At 47.3% G+C, this 23,686-nt stretch overlaps 3 protein-coding genes across 3 annotated transcripts; 2 read left to right on the top strand and 1 right to left on the bottom strand.

The window, feature by feature from the left end:
• The first annotated feature begins 7,629 nt into the window (after window positions 1-7,629).
• Window positions 7,630-11,044, top strand: LOC119307553 (chaperone protein ClpB1-like). The gene is made up of 6 exons (XM_037583627.1): window positions 7,630-9,143; window positions 9,259-9,449; window positions 9,537-9,877; window positions 9,951-10,230; window positions 10,302-10,499; window positions 10,576-11,044. The coding sequence occupies exons 1-6, from the start codon at window positions 8,324-8,326 to the stop codon at window positions 10,825-10,827; spliced, it is 2,082 nt and encodes a 693-aa protein (XP_037439524.1). The 5' UTR covers window positions 7,630-8,323; the 3' UTR covers window positions 10,828-11,044.
• Window positions 11,045-14,732: 3,688 nt separating this feature from the next.
• On the top strand, window positions 14,733-19,222 carry LOC119307551 (wall-associated receptor kinase-like 14). The gene is made up of 3 exons (XM_037583625.1): window positions 14,733-15,643; window positions 17,472-17,513; window positions 17,927-19,222. The coding sequence occupies exons 1-3, from the start codon at window positions 14,806-14,808 to the stop codon at window positions 19,150-19,152; spliced, it is 2,106 nt and encodes a 701-aa protein (XP_037439522.1). The 5' UTR covers window positions 14,733-14,805; the 3' UTR covers window positions 19,153-19,222.
• A 112-nt stretch (window positions 19,223-19,334) lies between these two features.
• Window positions 19,335-21,922, bottom strand: LOC119307552 (octanoyltransferase LIP2p2, chloroplastic-like). Its single transcript, XM_037583626.1, has 4 exons — window positions 21,579-21,922; window positions 21,007-21,283; window positions 20,519-20,669; window positions 19,335-20,429 (listed from the first exon to the last, which is right to left on the bottom strand). The coding sequence occupies exons 1-4, from the start codon at window positions 21,758-21,760 to the stop codon at window positions 20,146-20,148; spliced, it is 894 nt and encodes a 297-aa protein (XP_037439523.1). The 5' UTR covers window positions 21,761-21,922; the 3' UTR covers window positions 19,335-20,145.
• Window positions 21,923-23,686: the final 1,764 nt, after the last annotated feature.

The following is a 23,686-nucleotide window of genomic DNA, read 5'->3' as shown; positions in this document are numbered from 1 at the left end:
CTGTCAATCACTATCTTATCTTGGAAGATTAACTCCCACTTGATTCAAGCGATTGTAGTACCTAGACATTCTGAGTACATGCTCACTAGCTGAGCAATTCTCCTCCATCTTTTAGGCAGAGTATTTGTTTGAGGTCTTATACCTCTCGACACGGACATGAGTCTGAAATACCAATTTCAGCTCTTGGAACATCTCATATGCTCCGTGGCATTCAAAACATTTCAGAAGTCCCGGTTCTAAGCCGTAAAGCATGGTGCACTGAGCTATCAAGTAGTCATCATATTGAGCTAGCCAAACGTTCATAACGTCTGCATCTTCTCCTGCAATAGGTCTGTCACCTAGTGGTGCATCAAGGACATAATTCTTCTGTGCAGCAATGAGGATAAACCTCAGATCACGGACCCAGTCTGCATCATTGCTACTTATCATCTTTCAACTTAGTTTTCTCTAGGAACATATCAAAAATAAAGGGAAGCTACAACGCGAGCTATTGATCTACAACATAATTTGCAAAATACTATCAGGACTAAGTTCATGAAAAATTAAAGTTCAACTAATCATATTACTTAAGAACTCCCACTTAGATAGACATCCCTCCAGTCATCTAAATGATCACGTGATCCATATCAACTAAACCATGTCCGATCATCACGTGAGATGGAGTAGTTTTCAATGGTGAACATCTCTATGTTGATCATATCTACTATATGATTCACGCTCGACCTTTCGGTCTCCAGTGTTTCGAGGTCATTTCTGCATATGCTAGGCTCGTCAAGTTTAACCCGAGTATTCTGCGTGCGCAAAACTGGCTTGCACCCGTTGTATGTGAACATAGAGCTTATCACACCCGATCATCACGTGGTGTCTCGGCACGACCAACAATCGCAACGGTGCATACTCAGGAGAACACTTATACCTTGAAATTTAGTAAGGGATCATCTTATAATGCTATCGCTGTACTAAGCAAAATAAGATGCATAAAAGATAAACATCACATGCAATCAAAATATGTGACATGATATGGCCATCATCGTCTTGTGCTCATGATCTCCATCACCGAAGCATCGTCATGATCTCCATCGTCATGATCTCCATTGTCACCAGTGCGACACCTTGATCTTCATCGTAGCATCGTTGTAGTCTCACCAACTATTGCTTCTACGACTATCGCTACCGCTTAGTGATAAAGTAAAACAATTACATGGCGATTGCATTGCATACAATAAAGCGACAACCATATGGCTCCTGCCAGTTGCCGATAACTTTGTTATAAAACATGATCATCTCATACAACAATTTATATCACGTTATGTCTTGACCATATCACATCATAACAAGCCCTGCAAAAACAAGTTAGACGTCCTCTACTTTATTGTTGCAAATTTTACGTGGCTGCTACGGGCTTCTAGCAAGAACCATTCTTACCTACGCATCAAAACCACAACGATTTTTCGTCAAGTGTGCTGTTTTAACCTTCAACAAGGATCGGCCGTAGTCAAACTCGATTCAACTAAAGTTGGAGAAACAGACACCGGCCGGCCACCTATGTGCAAAAGCACGTCGGTAGAACCAGTCTCATGAACACGGTCATGTAATCTCGGTCCGGGCCGCTTCATCCAACAATACCGCCAAATCAAAGTAAGACATTGGTGGTAAGTAGTATGACTATTATCGCCCACAACTCTTTGTGTTCTACTCGTGCATAAAACATCTACGCATAGACCTGGCTCCGATGCCACTGTTGGGGAACGCGGTAATTTCAAAAAAAAATCCTACGATCACGCAAAATATATCTAGGTGATGCATAGCAACGAGAGGGCAGAGTGTGTCCACGTACCCTCGTAGACCGAAAGAAGAAGCGTTTCAATAACGCGGTTGATGTAGTCGAACTTCTTTGCGATCCAACTGATCAAGTACCGAACGTACTGCACCTCCGGGTTCAGCACACGTTCAACTCGATGACGTCCCTCATGCTCTTGATCCAGTTGAGGACGAGGGTGAGTTCTGTCAGCACAACGGCATGGCGACGGTGATGATGATGTTACCGGTGTAGGGCTTTGTCTAAGCACTACGATGATATGATCGAGATGTGTAACTGTGGAGGGGGGCACCGGACACGGTTAAGAGAAACTTATGTGTCCTAGGGTGCCCCCTGTCCTCGTATATAAAGGAGGGAGGAGGAGGAGGCCGGCCCTAGGGGGACGCAACAAGATTATGGAGTCCTACTAGGACTTCCAAGTCCTAGTAGGAATCTTTTTCCTTTTCGGAGTAGGGAAGAAGGAAAGAGGGAAAGAGAGAGGGGGTAGGAAAGGGCGAGGGGGGGCCTTCCCCTAGTCCAATTCGGACCCATGGGAGGCGCCACCTCCCCTTTGGCCTGCCTCATCCTTTCCCGTATGGCCCAATAAGGCACATTACTTCTCCCTGTGAATTCCCGTAACTCCCCAATACTCCAAAAAATACCCGAATCACTCGTAACCTTTCTGATGTCTAAATATAGCCTTCCAATATATCGGTCTTTATGTCTCGACCATTTCGAGACTTCTCGTCATGTCCATGACCACATCCGGGACTTCGAACAAACTTCAGTCATCAAAACACATAACTCATAATACAAATCGTCATCGAACGTTAAGCATGCGGAGCCTACGGGTTCGAGAACTATGTAGACATGACCGAGACACATCTCCTATCAATAACCAATAGCGGAACCTGGATGCTCATATTGGCTCCTACATATTCTGCGAAGATCTTTATCGGTCAAACCGCATAACAACATACGTTGTTCCCTTTGTCATCGGTATGTTACTTGCCCGAGATTCGATCGCCGGTATCATCATACCTAGTTCAATCTCGTTACCGGCAAGTCTCTTTACTCGTTCCGTAATGCTTCATCCCGCAACTAACTCATTAGTCACATTGCTTGCAAGGCTTACAGTGATGAGCATTACCGAGGCCCACAGATACCTCTCCGAAACACGGAGTGATAAATCCTAATCTCCATCTATGTCAACCCAACAAACACCTTAGAAGACACCTGTAGAGCATCTTGATGATCACCCATTTACATTGTGACGTTTGATTGCACACAAGGTGTTGCTCCGGTATTCGAGAGTTGCATAATATCATAGTCTGAGGAACATGTATAAGTCATGAAGAAAACAGTAGCAATGGAACTATAACGATCATAATGCGAAGCTAACGGATGGGTCTTGTCCATCACATCATTCTCCTAATGATATGATCTCGTTCGTCAAATGACAACACATGTCTATGGTTAGGAAACATAACCATATTTGATTAACGAGCTAGTTAAGTACAGGCATACTAGGGACACTATGTTTTGTCTATGTATTCATACATGTACTAAATTTCCGGTTAATATAATTCTAGCATGAATAATAAACATTTATCATGAAATAAGGAAATAAATAATAACTTTATTATTGCCGCTAGGGCATATTTTCTTAGGGGCACGCGAAGATGTAGGAGAAGAGAGTCAGTCGGGGGTAAGGAGTTTGCCGGCGTCGAAGTCACGGACTACGGCAGCGCAGGCTTGCAGGGGGCGGCGGCCACGGGGCGATGACGGGGAGCCGGCGTTGCGCTCGGGCGCCGCATCAGGCGGCGGCAGCAAGGCGGAAGACGCACGCGGAGACGAAGGCGAAGAAAACGGAGAGGCAGGGGCGGCGGCCATGGCGGGGACACGGCGCTGGCGGCGGCAGATCAGGTGCACATGCCTCTCCTCAATATCCTCGGTGCCATCCCCATCCTATTTTCTGCAGCCTCCATGGGTTAGCCGGCGTCATCATGGTATTTGTCTCCCCGCCGCGTCCTGAGCTCCACCGTTGCGTCTGTCGTTGCCGCAGGCTCGTCCATCACCACGAGCTCCTGGTTGTGCACAGTGTGTTACCATACAGCGCAGCGGATCCTACTCACTTCTCGGCCATCATGCGTTGCTGCCGTTGAGACTTTAGCCGTCGACCTCGCTGCACAACGCTCGCCCACATTGCTGACCTGGTCTGTTCGTTGGGGCTCACCGGGAGGATGTCGTAGCCTTCGTCGGGACTGCTGGGAGCTCGCCGTCGTCAATGCGGCCTCCACTAACAAGTGCCCTGCCGCCCCTGTCCGTGCGGATGGAAGGACATCTTCATGCTCTGCAGCCTCACCAGCCGCTCCTATGTCACGGCCTTCTCCATCCCAGTTACAGGCTATGCACACCACCACGATGTCTGCCATGTGCTTGAGAGAATTTCCCACAGGAGTCACAGGCTCACGCCTTTATCAGAAGCAAGCGAGAGGACGAGCAGGACCGCAAATGCGGAGGGCAGCGACCACCTCACCGGAGGGAGACTTGGTCGGTGCGGTGGGGAGGTGGCATCAAGTTAAACATTGATTGAAGATTCTGACACGGGTTCCTCACAGAATATGACACAAGTGAATATGGAGATCCTGGTGTTGAGGACGTTGAGCCATACGAAGATTCAGAAGTTTCTTGCCTCATGAATTGATGAGGACAAGTTAACTGTTTTCTTTGGCACAAGATAACACATTCAGAAGTTCTTTGCCTCATGGATTGATGAGGACAAGAACAAACATTGACAGGGCTGGAATATTTTCACAGTTAGGAGCCATCGATTAAACTTAACATATATGTGACGTTCTGATTTTCCAACGGCTACAAATATGTGAAAATATACCTTTTCTGTTTACGCTACAAATACTTGCAAGGATAAAAGACACACACACATCTTACTTCTCTTTTTAAGTTTTCAGGAAGTCATGTACTAACAACCATTGTGTCAAAATGCATGCACATTAGAGTCATGTACTATCATTAGTTTGTGGACATATATTCATTTGCGATGTGCATGCTTAAAATAATGTCATGTGAATATTTGTACAGTAAACGCCAAGGCAAACCATTGTTATTATTCAAGAAAAATTCTCAAGTGCTTGATAGTCCACGAAGTCCCATCTTCGTTCAATGGTTCTTTTTTATCAGGTATAAAACCAATTGTTCTTTCCAAAGTTGAAGATGCAGAAGTAAGATTTCATAGAAATCTACCTAGCTCCAGTAGATGAAAGACTTTCTACAATATATTTTGGTGAGTATCTTAATATTTATTACTCCCTCCGTCCTATAATATAAGACGTTTTTTACACTACACTAGAGTTAAAAAAACGTCTTACATTATGGGCGGAGTGAGTAATTGTTAGTGTGTTAATGATGGAAGATATTTTGGTGCTATCTTTTCTCCAAGTTAACAACGGAAGAAAACCGTATGAACATTTACTTGCTCTTTTTTATTGATTAGTGAAAATCGTATGAATTTTCTGAAGCTCCACAACTCTGCAACCAAAAGAGGCTCTCTGAACTTGCTGCTGATTCGCCTAACTGATCCTTGGTGCGAGGTGCAAATCTAATGAGTTCAAACGTACTCACAGTACTAGAAAAACGGAAGCTTTTAGTTTATCGACAACTAGGTGCAGCCTTAGTTTTTTAAAGCAAGACTTCCCGAATATTATTTTGTGAATGTATAAATTTGTACTCCCTCCGTCCGGAAATACTTGTCGAAGAAATGCATAAAAATGAATGTATCTAAAACTAAAATACATTTAGATACATCCATTCCTCCGACGAGTATTTCCGGACGGAGGGAGTATCTAACAAAATTGAGTAGGTTGACTTTCACACTGATTGTGTAATATTGACACATTGTTATTAGTAGTTTTTCAAGCTCTTCTATAATAAGTACTACTCCCTCCGTAAACTAATATAAGAGCGTTTAGATCACTACTTTAGTATTCTAAATGCTCTTATATTAGTTTACAGAGGAAGTATGTTACAATGAGTTCAAACGTACTCACAGTGCAAGAAAAACTGAAGCTTTTGGATGCCGTCAGCCGTGGAGGGCGATGGGCGCCTACAGGGGGACCGGGGAGTCCGGAGGAGGAGGAGAGACCAAGAGGGCCGGAGGCGGAGGGGAGGGCCGGAGGCCGAGGGCAGGGAAGGGAGAGGCCGAGAGAGCCGGCCGGTGGGAAGGGACGCTTGCCGCCGTCGCCTTCAGCAGTTCAGCTAGATTGAGGAATGGGGGTTCGTTTTCACAAGACGAGAAGCTCGGTTGGCGTGGCTGCAGTTTGGACTGGACTTAGTACATGGCCAAATGACAATGGACCATCGCACAAAATAGTGCAAAAAAAATTAGAAATAAAATTTAATATTAAAAAAACATCACCATAAAAATGATACCATTTTAAGAAATATTCTAAAAAAATTAAAAAACATCTTCTCAAAGAAGATAAACCTGTTTTTCTAAACAACAACAAAAAATTGATTGATAAACGTTGCACAATGGCATGTGGAACAAGTTACATTTTATTTTTCACCCGGTGCAACGCACAGACATTTGTGCTAGTAATATATTTATGGACATAATTTTAAAGATTACAAGATGATATTTTTTTTTTTCATAAACCCGTAGCAACGCACGGGCACTCTACTAGTCAAATAAAATTTGGAGGCCCTGCACACTAACGCCCACATGTGGGCGTTCTTCAACTCGCCCACATGTCTGGATGGTCATTGATTGTCTTTTGCACGAATCTTGACACGAAAAGGTGGATTTTGTGTGCCACGTAGGACGGGGTTGGTGTGTGGGCGTTGAAGAGTTTGCTCACACGTCCTGCATCATGTTGTTGCCAGCTGCGCTGTGTGGGCGAACCAGTTTCTGTCCACACAGTCACCACCTAGTCAATACGCGTATGGGCGAACTGATTTTCGCCCACACGACACTCCTATATTGTGGATGGCAACTGCAGTTACGCGGACGTGGCAACTAGGTAAACAAACATGGCAATTGTGATTCTTTTGGTAGACGGCAACTGCAGTTGCGCGTATGTGGCAACCATATAAACATACATGGCAACTGCGATTAACTGTACATGGCAACTATGGTTGGACCACACGTGGCAACTAGGTAAACACACACGGCAACTACTGTTTGACCATATGTGGCAAGTAGTTAATCACACACAGCAACTACGGTTTGATTACACGCGACAACTACCATAAATTAGACATGGCAACTATAGTTAATCAAAACAGATAGAGTTGTCATGCTTTTACAACTACACTTGCCATTCCGGATAATTACATCTGCCAACCAGGATGGCAACTAAATCGTCATCCCACGGGTACCTAACGTAGCTGCGCTAGGACGTGTGGGCATTTTTGTTTCGTGCCACACACGCGAGGTGAAGACAAGTAGTACTTGTTGGACGTGTGGCACGAAGTAGCCGCGCCCACATATATGGACAATTCTAATGTCCGTCCACACATAACCCGTGTGGGTTGCCTCCTGCTCATACCACACACGATGTGTGGTCAGACCCTCTAAGGGCACGTACAATGGTTGATAAGATAGTATTATCTTAAGTCTTGCATGTAATTTAGAGATGACAAAAAAAATTGTCTACAATGGATCATATCTTAGCCTTATCTTCAATAACTAGTAATTCCTAAAAATGTGGTGAGACATATTGTGCTAAGAGATTATCTTTTGTCTTCTTTTAAATAAGAGAAGACAAGCTTGACACTTTGAGTCCTAACCGGGCGTGACCAGACCGGGTTGAAGACTCTAGCGGCCGAGCCTGCAAGTCCGAGGTGAGAGGGCTGTGGCGGCCTGAGACGCGAGCGGTGCCGGCGGAGAATTGAACAGGTCGAGGGTCCAGGGTGTCGGAGAGGAGATAGCGCCGGGCTGGGACTCGAGCTGCGACGGCGCGGACCTGACCAGGTCGAGGCGACGAGGCACCCAAGGCGGCGGCGAGCGGCACACTCGGACTCGGGCGGCGCCGGCGCGCACCTGACCGGGTCGAGGCGACGAGGCATCCAAGGCGGCAGCGAGCGGCACACTCGGACTCGGGCGGCGCCGGCGCGCACCTGACCGGGTCGAGGAGACGAGGCATCCAAGGCGGCGGCGAGCGGCACACTCGGACTCGGGCGGCGCCGGCGCGCACCTGACCGGGTCGAGGCGACGAGGCATCCAAGGCGGCGGCGAGCGGCGCCGGTGCGTACCTGACCAGGTCGAGGCGACGAGGGTTCCAGGCGGAAGCGAGCACTGGAGCAACCGCGCGAAGAAAGGTAACATTTTTTCTCCGCCCCTAAGTTCCAAATCGAGACGGCTACGGTTTGGGAATCCGACCGTGTATAGAATTCAAAGTCTAATCCTAGTAGAACACAACATCTGCGGTACTTGGTTTCTCTATATCTTATATATATATAGACGAACTAATCCAACGTTTTGCCCTGTGCGGCACAATTTTCAACATGCTATCGCTTGGCATCATGGGAGGGTCTAAGTTGGGGGTCGAGGCCTCGCGACATTTGACAAGGGTTTGGCGAGAAATAGAACCTGTGCTCTGGCTTGGAGCAACTGCTGGCTTGTGTTGGGCAGCGTGGAGGTACTACCGATACCGTGCCTGCCTATGCAGCTTCGGCCGGAAGATGGGGGGATCATCGGGGGGCGAGGGCGATCCAGTGATCGGGCGTGACAAGGAGATCGACCGGGTCATATGCATTCTCTGCCGCCGGACCAAGAACTGCGCCGCGCTCGTCGGGGAGGCAGGGGTTGGCAAGACGGCCATCATCGAGGGCCTCACCCAGCGCATTGCCAGTGGGAAAGTCCCTGCCAACCTCGCCGGAGCACGTGTGGTGGAGGTCGACCTCGGAGCCATGCTGGCCGGGACTAGTCTCCGTGGCATGTTTGAGGAGCGAATCAACGACGTGATAAAGAGTGCGGAGGCTGGGGATGGCAAGGTGATCCTGTTCATCGACGAGATGCACATGCTTCTTGGTGCTGGCGACGTTGTCGGTGGCACGGACGCCGCCAACCTGCTGAAGCCGGCGCTGGCCCGTGGCCGCATCCGCTGCGTGGGCGCCACCACTCTCAAAGAGTATCACAGGTACATTCAGACGGATGCCGCACTCGAGCGGCGGTTCCAAAAGGTTCATGTTAAGGAACCGAGCGTGCAGGCGACCGTCACCATTCTGCAGGGGCTTAAACAGCGGTACCAAGACCACCATGTCTTGGAAATTCAGGATGCTGCTCTGGTTGCTGCCGCAGAGCTTGCTGGCCGCTATATCACTGGTACGCGCAGAATTTTACTTTGTTTCGTCAGCCTGCAATGTTTGCATTGAGTTGCATCCAAATATGTATATATGCCGGAGAAAATTGATGGATTCTATTGATGTTTGTATTGTAGATCGCCAGTTTCCTGACAAGGCAATTGATCTGATCGATGAGGCATGCGCTGCCACAAGGATGCTGGTTGACAGAGAAAGTGAAGCAACTGGCACCAGGATGCAGAGTTACAACAAAAAAGAAGTGACTGCACAAAGTAGATCCATAAAAGCAGTGAAGAAAGGAATTGTTGGTCCGAGTCAGGTCGCACAGGTAGGCATTCCTAGCCTGAATAATTTCCATTATTTCAGTGTGTTGTACGCATGTCATGTTCCATTCTTATTTTATAATGTCTTAAAGGTTGTGAGCCTGTGGACTGGAATTCCTGTCGCTGCTATTGATCGAGAGGAGAAGGAGAAACTACTACACTTAGCAGAAAAATTGCATGAGCGAGTTGTTGGCCAGGACGAGGCGGTCAATTTGGTTGCACAGACGGTCCTACGTTCCAGAGTCGGCCTTGATCAACCGGGCCAACCAATAGGTTCTTTCCTCTTTTTGGGCTCGACTGGTGTTGGAAAGACAGAGCTTGCAAAAGCTCTTGCCGAGCAGCTATTTGACAATGAAAATATGTTGGTTCGCTTTGACATGTCCGAATATGGTACGAAGGGATCTGTGTTGCGCCTCATTGGAGCACCTCCAAGGTTTGTACATTACCACATCATACCTAGTGTTTAGTTTGGCTGGTTTTAATGATGCTCTTGTGTATTCTTACAGCTATTATGGTTATGACGATGGAGGACAACTGACAGAAAAAGTCAAGAGTCACCCGTACAGTGTCATCCTGTTTGATGAGGTGGAGAAGGCGCATCGCGAGGTGTACAATGTTTTTCTTCAACTCCTTGATGATGGTTTGTTGACCGATGGCAAAGGCCGAACAGTAGATTTCAAAAACACCATCATCATTATGACCTCAAATCTTGGGTCAAAGCACCTTGCAGCAGGAATGGTTGGAAAGAACACAATGCAAGAAACACACAATCTTGTCATGAAAGAGGTTTGTGAACCCTTTGCTGCCCCTGTAAATGCTGCAGTAGCCTTGGTGTTGATTGTCGTATGTTTTTGCAGGTTCGGAAACGCTTCAAGCCCGAGCTTCTCAACAGGCTGAGTGAGATTGTGATATTTGAGCCGCTTTCACGCGACAAACTGAAGGAGATTGTGAAAATCCAGATGAAGGGCGCTGTTGCCAGAGTAGCCAAGAAGGGCATCTCTCTACACGCGAGTGATGCTGCATTGGACGTTATCTTGTCAGAGTCATACGAGCCGGTAAGTAGAGCAGCTTCTTTTCTGAAATCATACACAATCTTTGGTAACTAACTGTTCATGCTTTGTGTTGTCACAGATGTACGGCGCAAGGCCTATTAAAAGGTGGATACAGAAGAATGTGATGAACACCATCTGTGAGATGCTTGTCAAGGGAGAAGCCGGCGAAGGCTCAACAATCTCCATTGATGCCACCGACCACAACAAGGGGCTCAAGTATGAAGTGGTGAAGAAGGCGGCAGATCCTTCCGGCAACATCTTGGTTCCAGCACCAGAGCCTCTTGCTTGCCCTGACGAGGAAAGCGATGATTCGGTCATGGTCACTTCGTAAACAAAGTGTCTTGTGTAGTGAGTAGCGACACCCCTGAAAGCCAAGCTGGATGATGAAACTACTAATGTTAGGAGCGGCCCTGCGTCGTTGTGTCTTTGACCATTTCGAGCAAATAGTAGTACTAGTAGATCCCTGCATCTGCACCCAAGTGCGTAAACAGTATATTCAGAAAATATAGCAAGCAAATTCAAAAAAAGAAAAAACTGATACTTTGTGACACCAAAGCGTCTCAATTTTTCTTGGTGCTTTGTGACACCAAGCTGGATGCTGAAACTGTTTCTGCTAGGAGAGGTCACGGCTAGTGAATTCAGTCTAGAAATTTTCCATGATAAGTCTAGTATTATTGCGACATGACTCTAGGTATTTATCTTCATCGGGGACTGGATTTTCTTTTCAATTTGTACCGCAACGGAACGGCTTACGTGAAATCCTCGTAAACTTCTAAAAACCAAGGGGGTCGTACGCAAAAATGCTAGATATACAAAGACTTACATGCTTTTACACGCTCCTTTCATCTAACAACCAATCATAAACCTCCCCTTCTGATTTTCAGGGGGATGGGTTGCCCCGCTTACCTATTGACCAATCAAGGTTAACCATCCTGTAAAAGCCTGTAAATCGTTTGTACGTGTAGCATTGCCGGGTCGTACGTGATGCATATGTGTCATTTAACTGAGTGTTTCCCCGCGTCATCAGCGTCAGATAGTTCAGTTTACGCACAAAGTCGATGAAGCCAAATATATGTAGCCTAGATTACTACTACATGTTGCCGGTCTTGTACATGTTGGATAGAGACTTCGAGAGTGAACCTACATGCATATGTGAACCAAGCTGAACTATATAGCGAGATGATCCTTTACGCAACACGGATTGTCCGGTTGGTGGATGATTTCCATCGCTGACAGGGATACGTCGAATGGAGTATTTGGTGACCAAGAAGCAAGCAAAACAATTAATACTGCTTGGTCGATGGGGCTCTAGTTTGGCTCTTTCGATCATCGCTAAATGCCTTTCAGTACATGGTCTGTCAATCATCTCAGCACTTTGTAATCATTACACCCGTGACCAGATTGATGCTAGTGCACACAATTAAGCATCATGTCGACCACTGAAGACTAGCAATTTTTTATTGATATGATAGTTAGGAAAAATCCCAAAATTTTATTTGATATTGTAGTTAGGAAATTTTGCGATGGCAATAAATCTAAATTTGCCATAGCAAAAAATAAAAGTAAAATTTGAGATGGGAACAAAATTAAAGAATTTTCCATCGCGTTATAGGTAAATCTGCCATGTCAATAAAGATAAATTTGTCATGGCAATGAAAAGGTACATTTTGCCATGCCAACAAAAAGTAAAAAAATTGTCAAGCTACAAAGTAAAATTAGCCATGTCCTTACAAAGGTAAAATGTTACGATGATCAAATTTTCATACATTTATCATGTGACTATTTCCTAAAAAAATATTTCAAATTTTGCTATGATGAATGAGACACGCTTTTGGGGAAAATTGCCATGGGACCAAACCACACAATTTTGCCATGCTAACAAATTTGCCGTGTTCAAAAAAAAAAATTGACCACGGCAAATTATTCACCCATGGTCCACCAAGTAAAGACCCATGGTACACTTTGCAAGGTCCAACATTTTTTTGCCATGGTAACAAAAATAAATTTCCCATGGTCAAAACGTAAAGTTCCCCTGATAAAATCATGAGGGCAATTATTTGTCTACTACAGATGGTAACTATGAAAAAGTTTTAAAAATTGCCATGTCCCATAAACTAAATTTGCCACTGTTTAGAAAGCCAAATTGCCATAACCTATGAAACTAAATTTACCATGATTTAATGAGGAAATAATTGGAAGTCTTGTCATGTAAGTGTTGCAACAAGACCTAAATTTGCCACGTTTGAAAGACAAAAAATGTTATGAATTTTCCATGTGAAAACTCAAAAAAAATTATAAGTTTGCCATAGGTTGAAAAACACGATTATAATGATCTCCTAACAAGATTATGTCTTTTATCACATTTTTCCATGGATTAGATTAGCCATGAATTAGAGATCATATTACTAAGTTTGTTGGAAAATTGTAATGATTACATGACAAATTTAGGATTGTAGGGATATAGTTTCTCTTAAAACACATGACAATTTTTTAACAGAATACAGACGCAGACACTCATACATACCCACATACACTCACACATATGAACACACACATGCACAGTGTACCTTATGAGCACCTCTGAGACTGAGCCGGCACGTCATCTTGATATTGACGAAGTCGTCATAGACGCCTTCGTAGTCGACGGGAACGTCTCCTCCCAGTGAACGCACATCACCGGAAGGCCTGAATCCAGAAAAATGCGAGCACTAATGTCAAGTCCAGGACTTGAACTCTGGTGGGTCGGGGATATCACTGTCATCCTAACCATCCAACCACACGTTGGTTTATCTTAAAAAACACGTTTGTTCGCCACATGACAAACTTAGTTGACATGGTAAATTTATCTAAGAATGCAAAAACTTGGTTATTTGCAAAACATGGCAACTAGGTAAATCTGTAATGTATCCTCAAGGACACAAGCATGGCAGATCGAAAATGATATGTTGATGAATTGATTGTTTATTGCAGTTGCAGGAACACTAAAATAAAATCATGGCAAAAAGTTAGTGTGAGATGGCAAGTTTAATTCATTGAAATCATGGTAACTTTAGGAAAAAAACTGTAAATGAAGAAGACACACGGCACAACTGACAAATAGAGCGGTAGAACAGAAACAACAAACACTAGAATTGACATGAGACCGGCGGCAGGAGAGGCCAATGAGGGACTGCGTGGTCCTCCCCACGCGTCGACGGAACGAAGCGCCTCTGTGCCTAGCGCGCATTTGCACCTCCTCCGCCTCCTCCTATCAATCATCGACGGCGAACACCGTAGCCGCCGCCGCCATCCTGCACCTTGGCCGCCAATGCCACACCATCGTCGTCGCCACCACCAGGATGGTGTCCCAGATCTCGCCGGCCATCTACACCATCTCGAGCCCCATTCCGCCTCCCCAGACACCAAATATCTGAAGAAAAATCGCCGGGGAATGACCGGGATCCGTGCACCACACATTGTCGTCGCACCCTCACACCGAGAAAACGTCGAGTGGAGCTTGGCTTGGTCGCCATGGGAGGATAAGGCAAAATGAGAGACTGGATGAGATGAGAGGGGAGTGACAGTTGTCGGTGAGGGGAAGGGGAAAAGTCAGTTCGGTTCCACCTTCCCATCGAACAATGCCAAGAGTTGACGTGAAGCTAACTTTGTCGTGTTGAAAATCCGGCGGCAATTAACACGTTCGACGGCCAAATTATTAGTGATTCTGAAAAGAAAAATGTGATCCAAAGGAGGCCTTAGTCTTTTAGGGAATTCTAGAAAGGACGTCATAAAAATATGTAGCCTACTCAAAACCGAATTAACCAACACTAACCGTCCACCATATGATAAATTTCTGGCTCGCTAATAAGTCGCTTCTGAAAACGATCTTCGATATTTTTTTCCCAGTCTCTAGTATGATATTTTGGGTAATGGATGGGAATACAAACATATTTTCCCCGCAAAAAAATTCGAAAATATTTGCATGGAGCCCACGACAGAGCCAAAAGATGTGTATATTCAAGCTCATTTGCGTGCCACACTTTTTTTTTTTTTTTTTGCGGGGGATTTGCGTGCCACACTGAATAGTTGAAAATCAACTTTGTGCTACTGATACAGGACCCACTACATGGCGTGCTAGTGATAATATAATAGTCAAAGGAGAATCGACTCAATATTTTTTTGGAAGAAGATATGAAGAAAATGTTAACAGTATTCATGACTGTTCCCCTTGACCATTTTGTCCCGAATAGTCGAGCTCACCTACAACCCATTCAAGCAAGCAACTGCACCTACCAAAATCTCTCTCCATCTCCCTCTCTCTCTCCCTGAAATGGCAGGCTCTAGTTGGTACAAATCTCCAGGTGCGTACGAGATGCGCCGTCTCGTCGTCCTTCTCCTTGCTGTCTTGCTTCCCCATGAAACCATCTCCGCCGCGGAACCTTCCGGCGGCGGCGGCAGGTGCATACGCCGGTGCGGCAGCACCACCGTCCCCTACCCTTTCGGCTTCTCCTCGAGCTGCCCCATCGCCTTGTCCTGCGACGGCAACGCCTCCGTCTCGCTACTTCCACACGAAGGAGGAGATAACGCCACGTCGTCCCGCGTCATCGCCTTCAACCCCACCAACTCCACCGTACTGGTAGCCCTCCCGCCGTCGTGCAGCCGCAGCGTCTCCCACGCCGAGAAGGCGCTCTCTGGCCGCAACTACGGTGTCTCGTCCCGCACCGGACTGTTCCTCGGCGGCGGCTGCCAAGGCAACACGTCCTTATGCAGCGTGCCGGCGGCCGTCATGTCCAGGCTCCTCCGCACGGCGCAGTGCGGTAACGACACCTCTGCCGCCGCCGTGACGTGCGTCTCCTCTGCTACGTCGAACGACACCGCGGCGCCGGACCTGTTTCTGCGGTGGGAGAAGGTGGAGAAACCAAAGTGCGACGACCTGCTGACGTCCACAGTGTTCATGTACACGGAGGAGGGGACGGTGTCGCTGGAGTTCGGCGTGGCGGAGCTGGGCTGGTGGGTCAACGGGACGTGCACCCGCGGCGGCGAGCCTTGCGCGGCGAACGCGACATGCTCCAACGTAATAACGCCGTCCGGGGAGAGGGGGCACCGGTGCGAGTGCGTGGCGGGGATGGAGGGCGACGGCTTCTTGGCCGGCGATGGATGCTACCACGGTGAGTCTTGACTTCTTACATGTGAATGCTTCCAAAATGATATACAGGCCACATGGATCAGCCCACGATATATCTCGCGTTCTGTTACCGGGTGGGTCCCGGTGCCGCTGTGCGCCACGTCAGCTGCACTCACAAGTCGTGCATGCGGTCTATCATGCGCGACATAATCCAATCTCAGTAGTTCACACGGCCAAAAAAAAAAAACTCAAACTAGACGGCTACTCCACTTTCCTAAAGGATTTCAGACAACGCTTTCTTTGCGGGTTGTCTAGGCATCTTCAAATCAAAGTAAAATTGCTCCGGCATTGTGGGTGATCAGTCCCGGATACTAATGTCGGATGCCGCCATTCAATGTTAAACGCATATATTTCAAACAATTTTTCAACTAATCAGATGGAATTTACACAAACCGGCAGAGATTCATCAAAATTCTGATAGAAAGTAGTAGAGATTATCCATACATAGCATGCAAATTTAGTCTACTGCGACAATGCTCAAATTCGACGAGCTTAACCGGATGTCCAACAAGTTTTACATCAACGGATCATGTCGTCCCACACATACTGCCTTTTTTTTCGAAAACATATCGTCCCTTCAGCTTCATCCAACAGTGTGTTTATATAAATGACCGTCCCTCTGTCCCGTGGTACATCGCGGCAGCTCGTGCGGGCAACATAATGTGCGGGCACCAAGGTTAGATGTGTGTTTGGTTCTAGCCGCAACTAAGATAAGTTTTTTTTTAATGAGCAGTAAGCTCCACAAGTCATAGATACGAAATTATGACAAGATTTCCTAAAGCAAGCCAAAGTGTGGCCAAGAATTTAAACAACACAAGTAAGACAAGCATGTCAAAATAGTGTGGCAATGCATGGTAAAGACATACATAATCCAAACATGCCCATAATCTATGAACCAAAAGTTGCCTAGCATTTTCACTAAAATACACCAATTAGGAAATGTACTATTAGACTTAATAGTGTTCTTTCTTTTTTTTGGCCTCTGGATATAGTAGTGTTCAACGAGTGTGTGTGAGATTTTTCACTATTCAGACAACTAAGAATGAGCACTCTTCTCTTATACTTGCGTACTCCCTCCATTTCAAAAATACTTGAAGCTTTAGTTTTGTGCTGACATTATGCAAACAGAAGGTATGGTTTTACTCTATTTTCTCATGTCTTGTTAAACCTTTCTTTTCTCTCTCTGGATCATAACCAAATAAAATTTCTCGAGGTGTCAAATAACTTTATAACAAAAATATATCTACGACATCAAATAAATGAGAATATATATTAGGTTAAAGCTAATTTAGTGTTGTAGATGCTGGTATATTTTTTCATAAATTTGGTTAAACTTGATTTTTTGACTTAGAATAAACCTAAAACTTCAAGTATTTTGGAACAGATGGAGTAATAACTTTTGTCTATATACAACATTAACACTACTAGAAGTTAATTCAGGAAAAATTGATATTTGAAGAATCATGGAAATTTTAGCACTAGCAATGTCGGGACATATAAGGTGTATTTTTACTGTGGGGTATTTTGTCGGTAGTTACAACAACAAAGTTATAAATAAAAATAAAATCCAACGATAGCAATTTTTCGTCACAAAAGTAGACATAATGGCGTACATGGGCCACCATTGTTTCTAGTTTCACATTTGTGGACTTTGTGCCGAGCTTTGAACATGAGATTTTCAACATGATTATGAGTTATGACAAACAGGAATCGCCTATGGCAAAAAATGGCTGGATCCGAACTCTTCTGACCCAGAATATAAATGATGATAGCTACATACTGATGCAACGTTTTTTGTTTTCCCCGTGCAGCTAAGCGGGTTCCCAAGAAGAAGGTGGCTTTCATCGTTGCAGGTAAAAATGTTTCCTGACCTGGTCATCATGCATTTACGTACACGGCGCCATGTAGAATACTGATGGGTCAAGATGCTTCCGGTCAAGGCCGTTGGTTCCATCTGTGGAAACGCCTGCTTGCATGTTTTGACTACTGACCTGGCTAACTAGGATAGAAACAGATACAAAAGCTGAAAGGGGAAATGGGAAAGGAAATGTTGAATTTGGTTCAAAGAATTCCACTGCTTGGCTTGACCAAGACAAGAATCACATTCAGAACTTGAGAAGGGAGTACTTTTCGGGGAAGAAAGATTAGACTAAAATCAACCCTTCATTGCACTTAGTAGCATAATGTAATCAGTCATAGTTGTGTAAAACTACAGTAGTAATATTCAGTAACTTGGGCTGTCACTGACGCTGTATGTTAATAGCAGGTGTCGTGGTGGGCGTGGCGGCGGCGGCCGGCGTGCTCCTGCTGCTCTGCTGGGCACGACGCCGGCGCTCTGTCGGCAAGGGGCGGCAGGGCTCCAGCCGGCTCGCGGCGATGCGGCTGCTGTCGGAGGCGGCGACGTCGAGCGGCGTGCCGGTGTACTCGTACAACGAGGTGGCGCGCGCGACCAACTCCTTCTCCCACACGCACCGCCTCGGCACGGGCGCCTACGGCACGGTCTACGTCGGCAGGCTCCCGGCGAACTCGACGGCGCTCGTGGCCATCAAGCGCCTCCGGTGCCGCCACGACGACCACGACGACGACGGCGGCCGGGTGGTGGCGCTGCTCCTCAACGAGATCAGGCTCATCTCCTCGCTCAGCCACCCCAACCTCGTCCGCCTCCTCGGCTGCTGCCTCGACCGCGGCGAGCAGATCCTCGTCTACGAGCTCGTCCCCAACGGCACCCTCTCCCACCACCTCCACGGCGGCGGCGACGCCACGCTGCCGTGGCGCGCGCGGCTCGGCGTCGCGGCGGGCACGGCCGCCGCCATCGCGTACCTGCACGCCGCGCGCCCGCCCATCTTCCACCGCGACGTCAAGTCCGGCAACATCCTCCTCGGCGCCGACCTCCGCGCCAAGCTCGCCGACTTCGGCCTCTCCCGCGCCGCGCGCGGCGCCGAGGACGCGTCGCGCTCGCACGTCTCCACCGCGCCGCAGGGCACGCCGGGGTACGTCGACCCGGAGTACCACCAGAGCTTCCACCTCTCCGACAAGAGCGACGTGTACAGCTTCGGCGTGGTGCTGCTCGAGCTCATCACCGCCATGAAGGTCGTCGACTTCGGCCGGCCGGCGAACGAGGTCAACCTGGCATGCCTCGCGCTCGACCGGATCGGCAAGGGGAGAGTCGAAGAGATCGTCGACCCGGCGCTCCTCCGCCACGGCGAGGAGTGGGTCATGGAGTCGGTCCGGCACGTCAGCGAGCTCGCCTTCCAGTGCCTGGCGTTCGACAAGGACGTCCGGCCGTCCATGAGCGAGGTGGCCGCCGAGCTGTGCCGGATCAGGGACGCCGCACCAGGCTCCGGCATGACCGACCTCGTCGCCGACGTGGGGCTCGATGGACCGGGCACCACAGCGGCGAAGAAAGCCCGGTCGCCGGTGTCGGTGCAGGACGTTTGGGTCAGCGACCGGAGCTCGCAATCGACCAACGGCTCCATGCCACGCTTTGCGTAGCCAAGTTATATCCCACGTGCACCCAAAGTAGATGAAAATGTAACTTAAACAATTTTTGGGGGTGAAGTTTTCCATGATGAAGATTGTTGTACCTGTACAGTTGCACATGTACTGGCACAAGAACAACTCACAGGAACAGCGCCATAGAAATCAGCAACTTCGGTTTGACCAACGCGACAAGATTGCCACAAGAGCACAAACTTTGGTTTGATCATCATTGCAACAAGATCAGCACAAGAGCACAGAGTTGTTCCCATCCGAACCATATTCGCCGCAGCATTGGAAATACCTAATAAGTTTTACAAGTGAATCATATTCGCCGCAGCATTGGGAATACCTAACAGTTTTACAAGCTGCAGAATCGCACAACTTATCCGGACTTCGTTTCCTCCACCAACCGCGCCGGGCCACATAGAGCTTATCCACACTTGGTTTATATTCCTATAAATGCTGAACCCACGGAGAGCGAAGGAGGCACACTAGCTAGTCCAGTCCAGAACAGCATACTACACTTCCAACAGGGGCTCAGGGATCAACTGAAGAAGAAGAATACAGGATGTGCTACAAGGTGGAGTGCGACAAATGCGGCAAGATCACCTGGAAGGGGTGCGGCAAGCATGTCGCTTCCGTCTACGAAGACATCGAGAAAGGAAAGCACTGCACCTGCAAGGCGTGGCCGGGTGTTGACACAGAAGGGTCGTCCTCGAACACCAAAGAAGGTGACGTGCTTTTGCTTGAATCTTTTTCATCTGTCCAGAATCGCAAGACAGATTTACTGAGAATGGTTCCCGGGGCTGTACTTGCAGGTGGAGGAAAAGCTTGAGTTCTTGCGCAAGGATCACTAGTTTTGCAACTACTGGACTGAATGAGACTGCAGTTTTGAATAAAAGCTTGCCTCTGCTATCTGCTCTGTATTTGTTTCTGGCTTCTTCGCCGAAGTCACTTTCGATGATCTAATAAAACATTCTGCAGTTGATCGATTGTCTTATCTAGCTAAAGACGCAAATCAGGGCTGGGTTCCAGAGAGAGCTGGAAAAACTCAGCAAACTCTTTGATCAATGATTCATAAGCTATATCCATTAGCTCTGCATCATTAAGTTCTGTACCATTGGAAGCCTTCTGTAATATCTGCTTAATGCTACCAACACCACGGCCCTTTATGCCGCAGGGAACAATGTGTTGAAAAGGGGTTAGGTCAGTTGTGACATTTAGCGCTAGACCATGATATACTATCCATCTTGCACACATAATTCCAATAGCTGCAACTTTCTGCTCACCTGGAGAGGAAACAGAGTGTACAAGTTAAGAAAGATACGTAATAAACATGATAAAACACTTTGCAGTATCCAAAAGGATAATAACATACCAACCCAGACACCAGTGAGGCCTTCTATTCTTGATGCCTTAATAGAGAATGCAGACTGAAGGGCACGAATGATCACACCTTCAAGTGATCTTTGGTACCAGACAAGATCCTTCTTCTGATACCGCAAATTGATAATCGGGTACAGAACAAGCTAAGCAAGCAAAAGAATTGACTGTAAGAAAATATAGTGTTAAGCTACAAAAAGCATGAATAACTGAGATTTTGTATTCAATATTTCAAAAGTCAGGAAGTTTGTTCTTATTTGAGAATGTTCACAAGTTGATTCTAACCAAAAAGGTTATGGAAAACCTTATTTGTTCATTATTTACTTCCCTTTGAAGCTTAGGTTTATTTCAGATTTAACTACCTTGAAGCAGAAAACTAAATTGGGAACAATGCCGAGCACAAGTAAAACAATGTGAACTACACTGTCAAACCCATGATACAACTTTTTTCTTATTGAAATTGTAAATATAAGTAACAAATACCTGTCCAGGACCATGATATGTCACCTGCCCAGCACGATCAATACGATGAATCTCAATAGGAGAATCTTCTATATTGAAATTGAGGTACTTCTCGTCGTTGCCGTTGCCCAATGTATAGACCGGTGGATGTTGCAGTGCGATTAAGGTGTCCGAGTGATCTTCATCTGTGTCGGTGTCTATGCCTACCAACGCTTTCCTCCTCTCAACAATGGACTTCTGCCAACCCCACGAATCAACATAAGGAACTATCTGCCGATGGAGATCAAAGAGCTCACACCTGTTGAATACAGAGAATGTCATTCGCCACGATAAAAAGGCAGACATGCTACAGCAGTGCTCACAGCTTCGGTCCAGGTGGTAATGCAGACGGCAAGCCTATGATTACACAAATTATTTGGAGCTACCTAGACTGTAAATTCATCATGATTCATAAGCTTTAGTTACTTCAAATTACTACTAGTCACTGACGCATCTCTTCGTAGCTGAGACTGATTGAAATTGTTGGCACGGCCTCTGAATAAAACTATAATAACCACAGCAATTAAGATTCGCGAGTCGAGACTCGAGAGTACCTCCTGCCGACGCGGGCGGCACCTGTGACTGGGGCCGCGGCGGCGATAGGGCCGGAGCAGCAGCCTTCGGCGAGGCCCAGCCTCCCCCCTCGGGAGCGCGCCGAGGAGCCCCTGGCTGCGGCCGGGAAGGGCAGGACGCCGTGGCAGAACGGGGCGGAGACCGCCATGGCTGCAGGAACCATGCTCTCGAGTATGGCTGCAGCGGAACCGAGCCCGCGGGGACTGGACTTGTGCGCCGGCGCGCGGCGGAGTCGCCGAGGAGGAGGGAACCTGGGCCGGCCTGCCTGGATTGGATGGGCGCGAATCGAATCGCACGGCACAACGGCAACGCCGAGATCACACTTCTTTCTTTTTGAACTGGAACATAATGATTCCATTACTCAACCGGCGCAGCACTCTCGCTGGCCACCAAAACGCCGAGATCACACTGATTTTTTTAATATATTTTTTGCGGTGTAGATCACACGTCCGTTAATAGGAAGTAGTACTTGTTACGCATAAACTTTACCTGGTGAGGAATTGATATTATTTTTCAGGACTAGTTTTTTCTACAGAGAGAGAATTTTTAGGGATAATTCCTTTTTAGCAATGAAAACACTTTCATTAACTCAGGGATACAAATAATCTCTGCCCAAATAGAAAGCCAAACATGTCGGCCATAATCTAGCCCTATCGGCTCGCTGCCTTTGTTAAGAGCATCTCCGATAGATAATAGATGATGTATATATATTATACCTCTTCCGTCCCAAAATTCTTGTCTTGGTTTTGTCTAAATACGGATGTATCAAGTCACGTTTTAGTATTAGATACATCTGTATCTAGACAAATTTAAGACAAGAATTTTGGGACGGAGGGAGTAGAAAGGTAAACGTTGCGAGCTGGCAGACCGGCCGAACTTTCGGCCGGCTCGCGAGCCACGCTGGCTCCAACGTCCACGAAACAAACCCCCGCATAAGATATGTGTACATGGTGGACCTCACACAACCGCCCCCCACTCCTATTCTTATCCTTTCCCTCGCCTTCCTTTTGGCTTTTCTTCAACCTCCAGCCGCGGCATCCTCTGCTCTCCAGAACCACGATTTTCTCTCCTCTATGTTGCTCACGAACCACCACTAGCTCCCCTCACCGGCGGCCATTGTTTGTTGCAACCAGCAGCTACTGGCGGGGGAGACCGGGGGGAGGGGAGGGGGGGCTCTGGAGATGCTGGAACCAGAGTCCACGGCTCCACGCGTGCTGCAACCAGCACGGCCGGCGGTGAAGACGACGAGCTCTGATGCTGCAACTAGAGATTTTTATTGCTGGAACCAGACGGCAGAAAAGCTGCAACTACTTTTGGCGGGTGCGGGAACCGGACAACGTCGAGTTCGTTTTTGCTGGAACTGGCAAAAAAAATTGCTGGAACCGGCAAGATTTTTTGCTGCATGGCCAGGTGAGAGTTCTTGCTATGACCGGCGGCGGCAATGTGTTTTTGCTGGAAACATGGATAATTTTTGCTACAACCCGCATGTGTTTTTGCTACTGCCGGCAAAATCAATAGATTTTTTGCTTTGGCTGAGATTTTCTTTTTTGCAAGGGAACACGATGGTCTGAGCGGACGACGGCGACGAGCGGAGGCGGTGATGCGTGGAGATGCTGCAACCACAATGGGAGCGAGCTGGAACCGGCCGGTGGGTGAGCTGCAGTCACCCACTGGGGACGAGCGTGGTCGACACGGGTGGTTGGCGAGCAGGAGCGGCAAAACGGCGGGCATGGGTGGCTTGGGGTCGCCGGCGAGCGTGGGTTGCAAGGAGGACGAACGCGGCGGCCGGCGAACACGAGGGATTTCTGTTTTGCTTCCAAATCACGCGCTTTGACAGAAGGGAGGAAGGAGAAGGATCCGATATGACGGTCGTAACAGGGCAAATCGAACGATAGGGCAGCGACCGGCCCAAATTTGGGTCGGCGCACCGGCGCCTATCATTGCCCTTATAGAAATACGCCTTTTACATCATCATGGACAAAAACGGTGCTCCAGCGTGTAATGTAGATGTAAAAAACATTACTTCAAGTTTTCTCTAGATGCAAAGTAGATCACTTGGTGATGCAACAGTTGTTCGAGTAAATCTCGA

The sequence above is a fragment of the Triticum dicoccoides genome, chromosome 5B (assembly GCF_002162155.2).
Source record: "Triticum dicoccoides isolate Atlit2015 ecotype Zavitan chromosome 5B, WEW_v2.0, whole genome shotgun sequence".
Lineage (NCBI taxonomy): Eukaryota > Viridiplantae > Streptophyta > Magnoliopsida > Poales > Poaceae > Triticum > Triticum dicoccoides.
The sequence above is the reverse complement of the archived record's forward strand: the minus strand, read 5'-3'. Positions and strand labels throughout refer to the sequence as shown.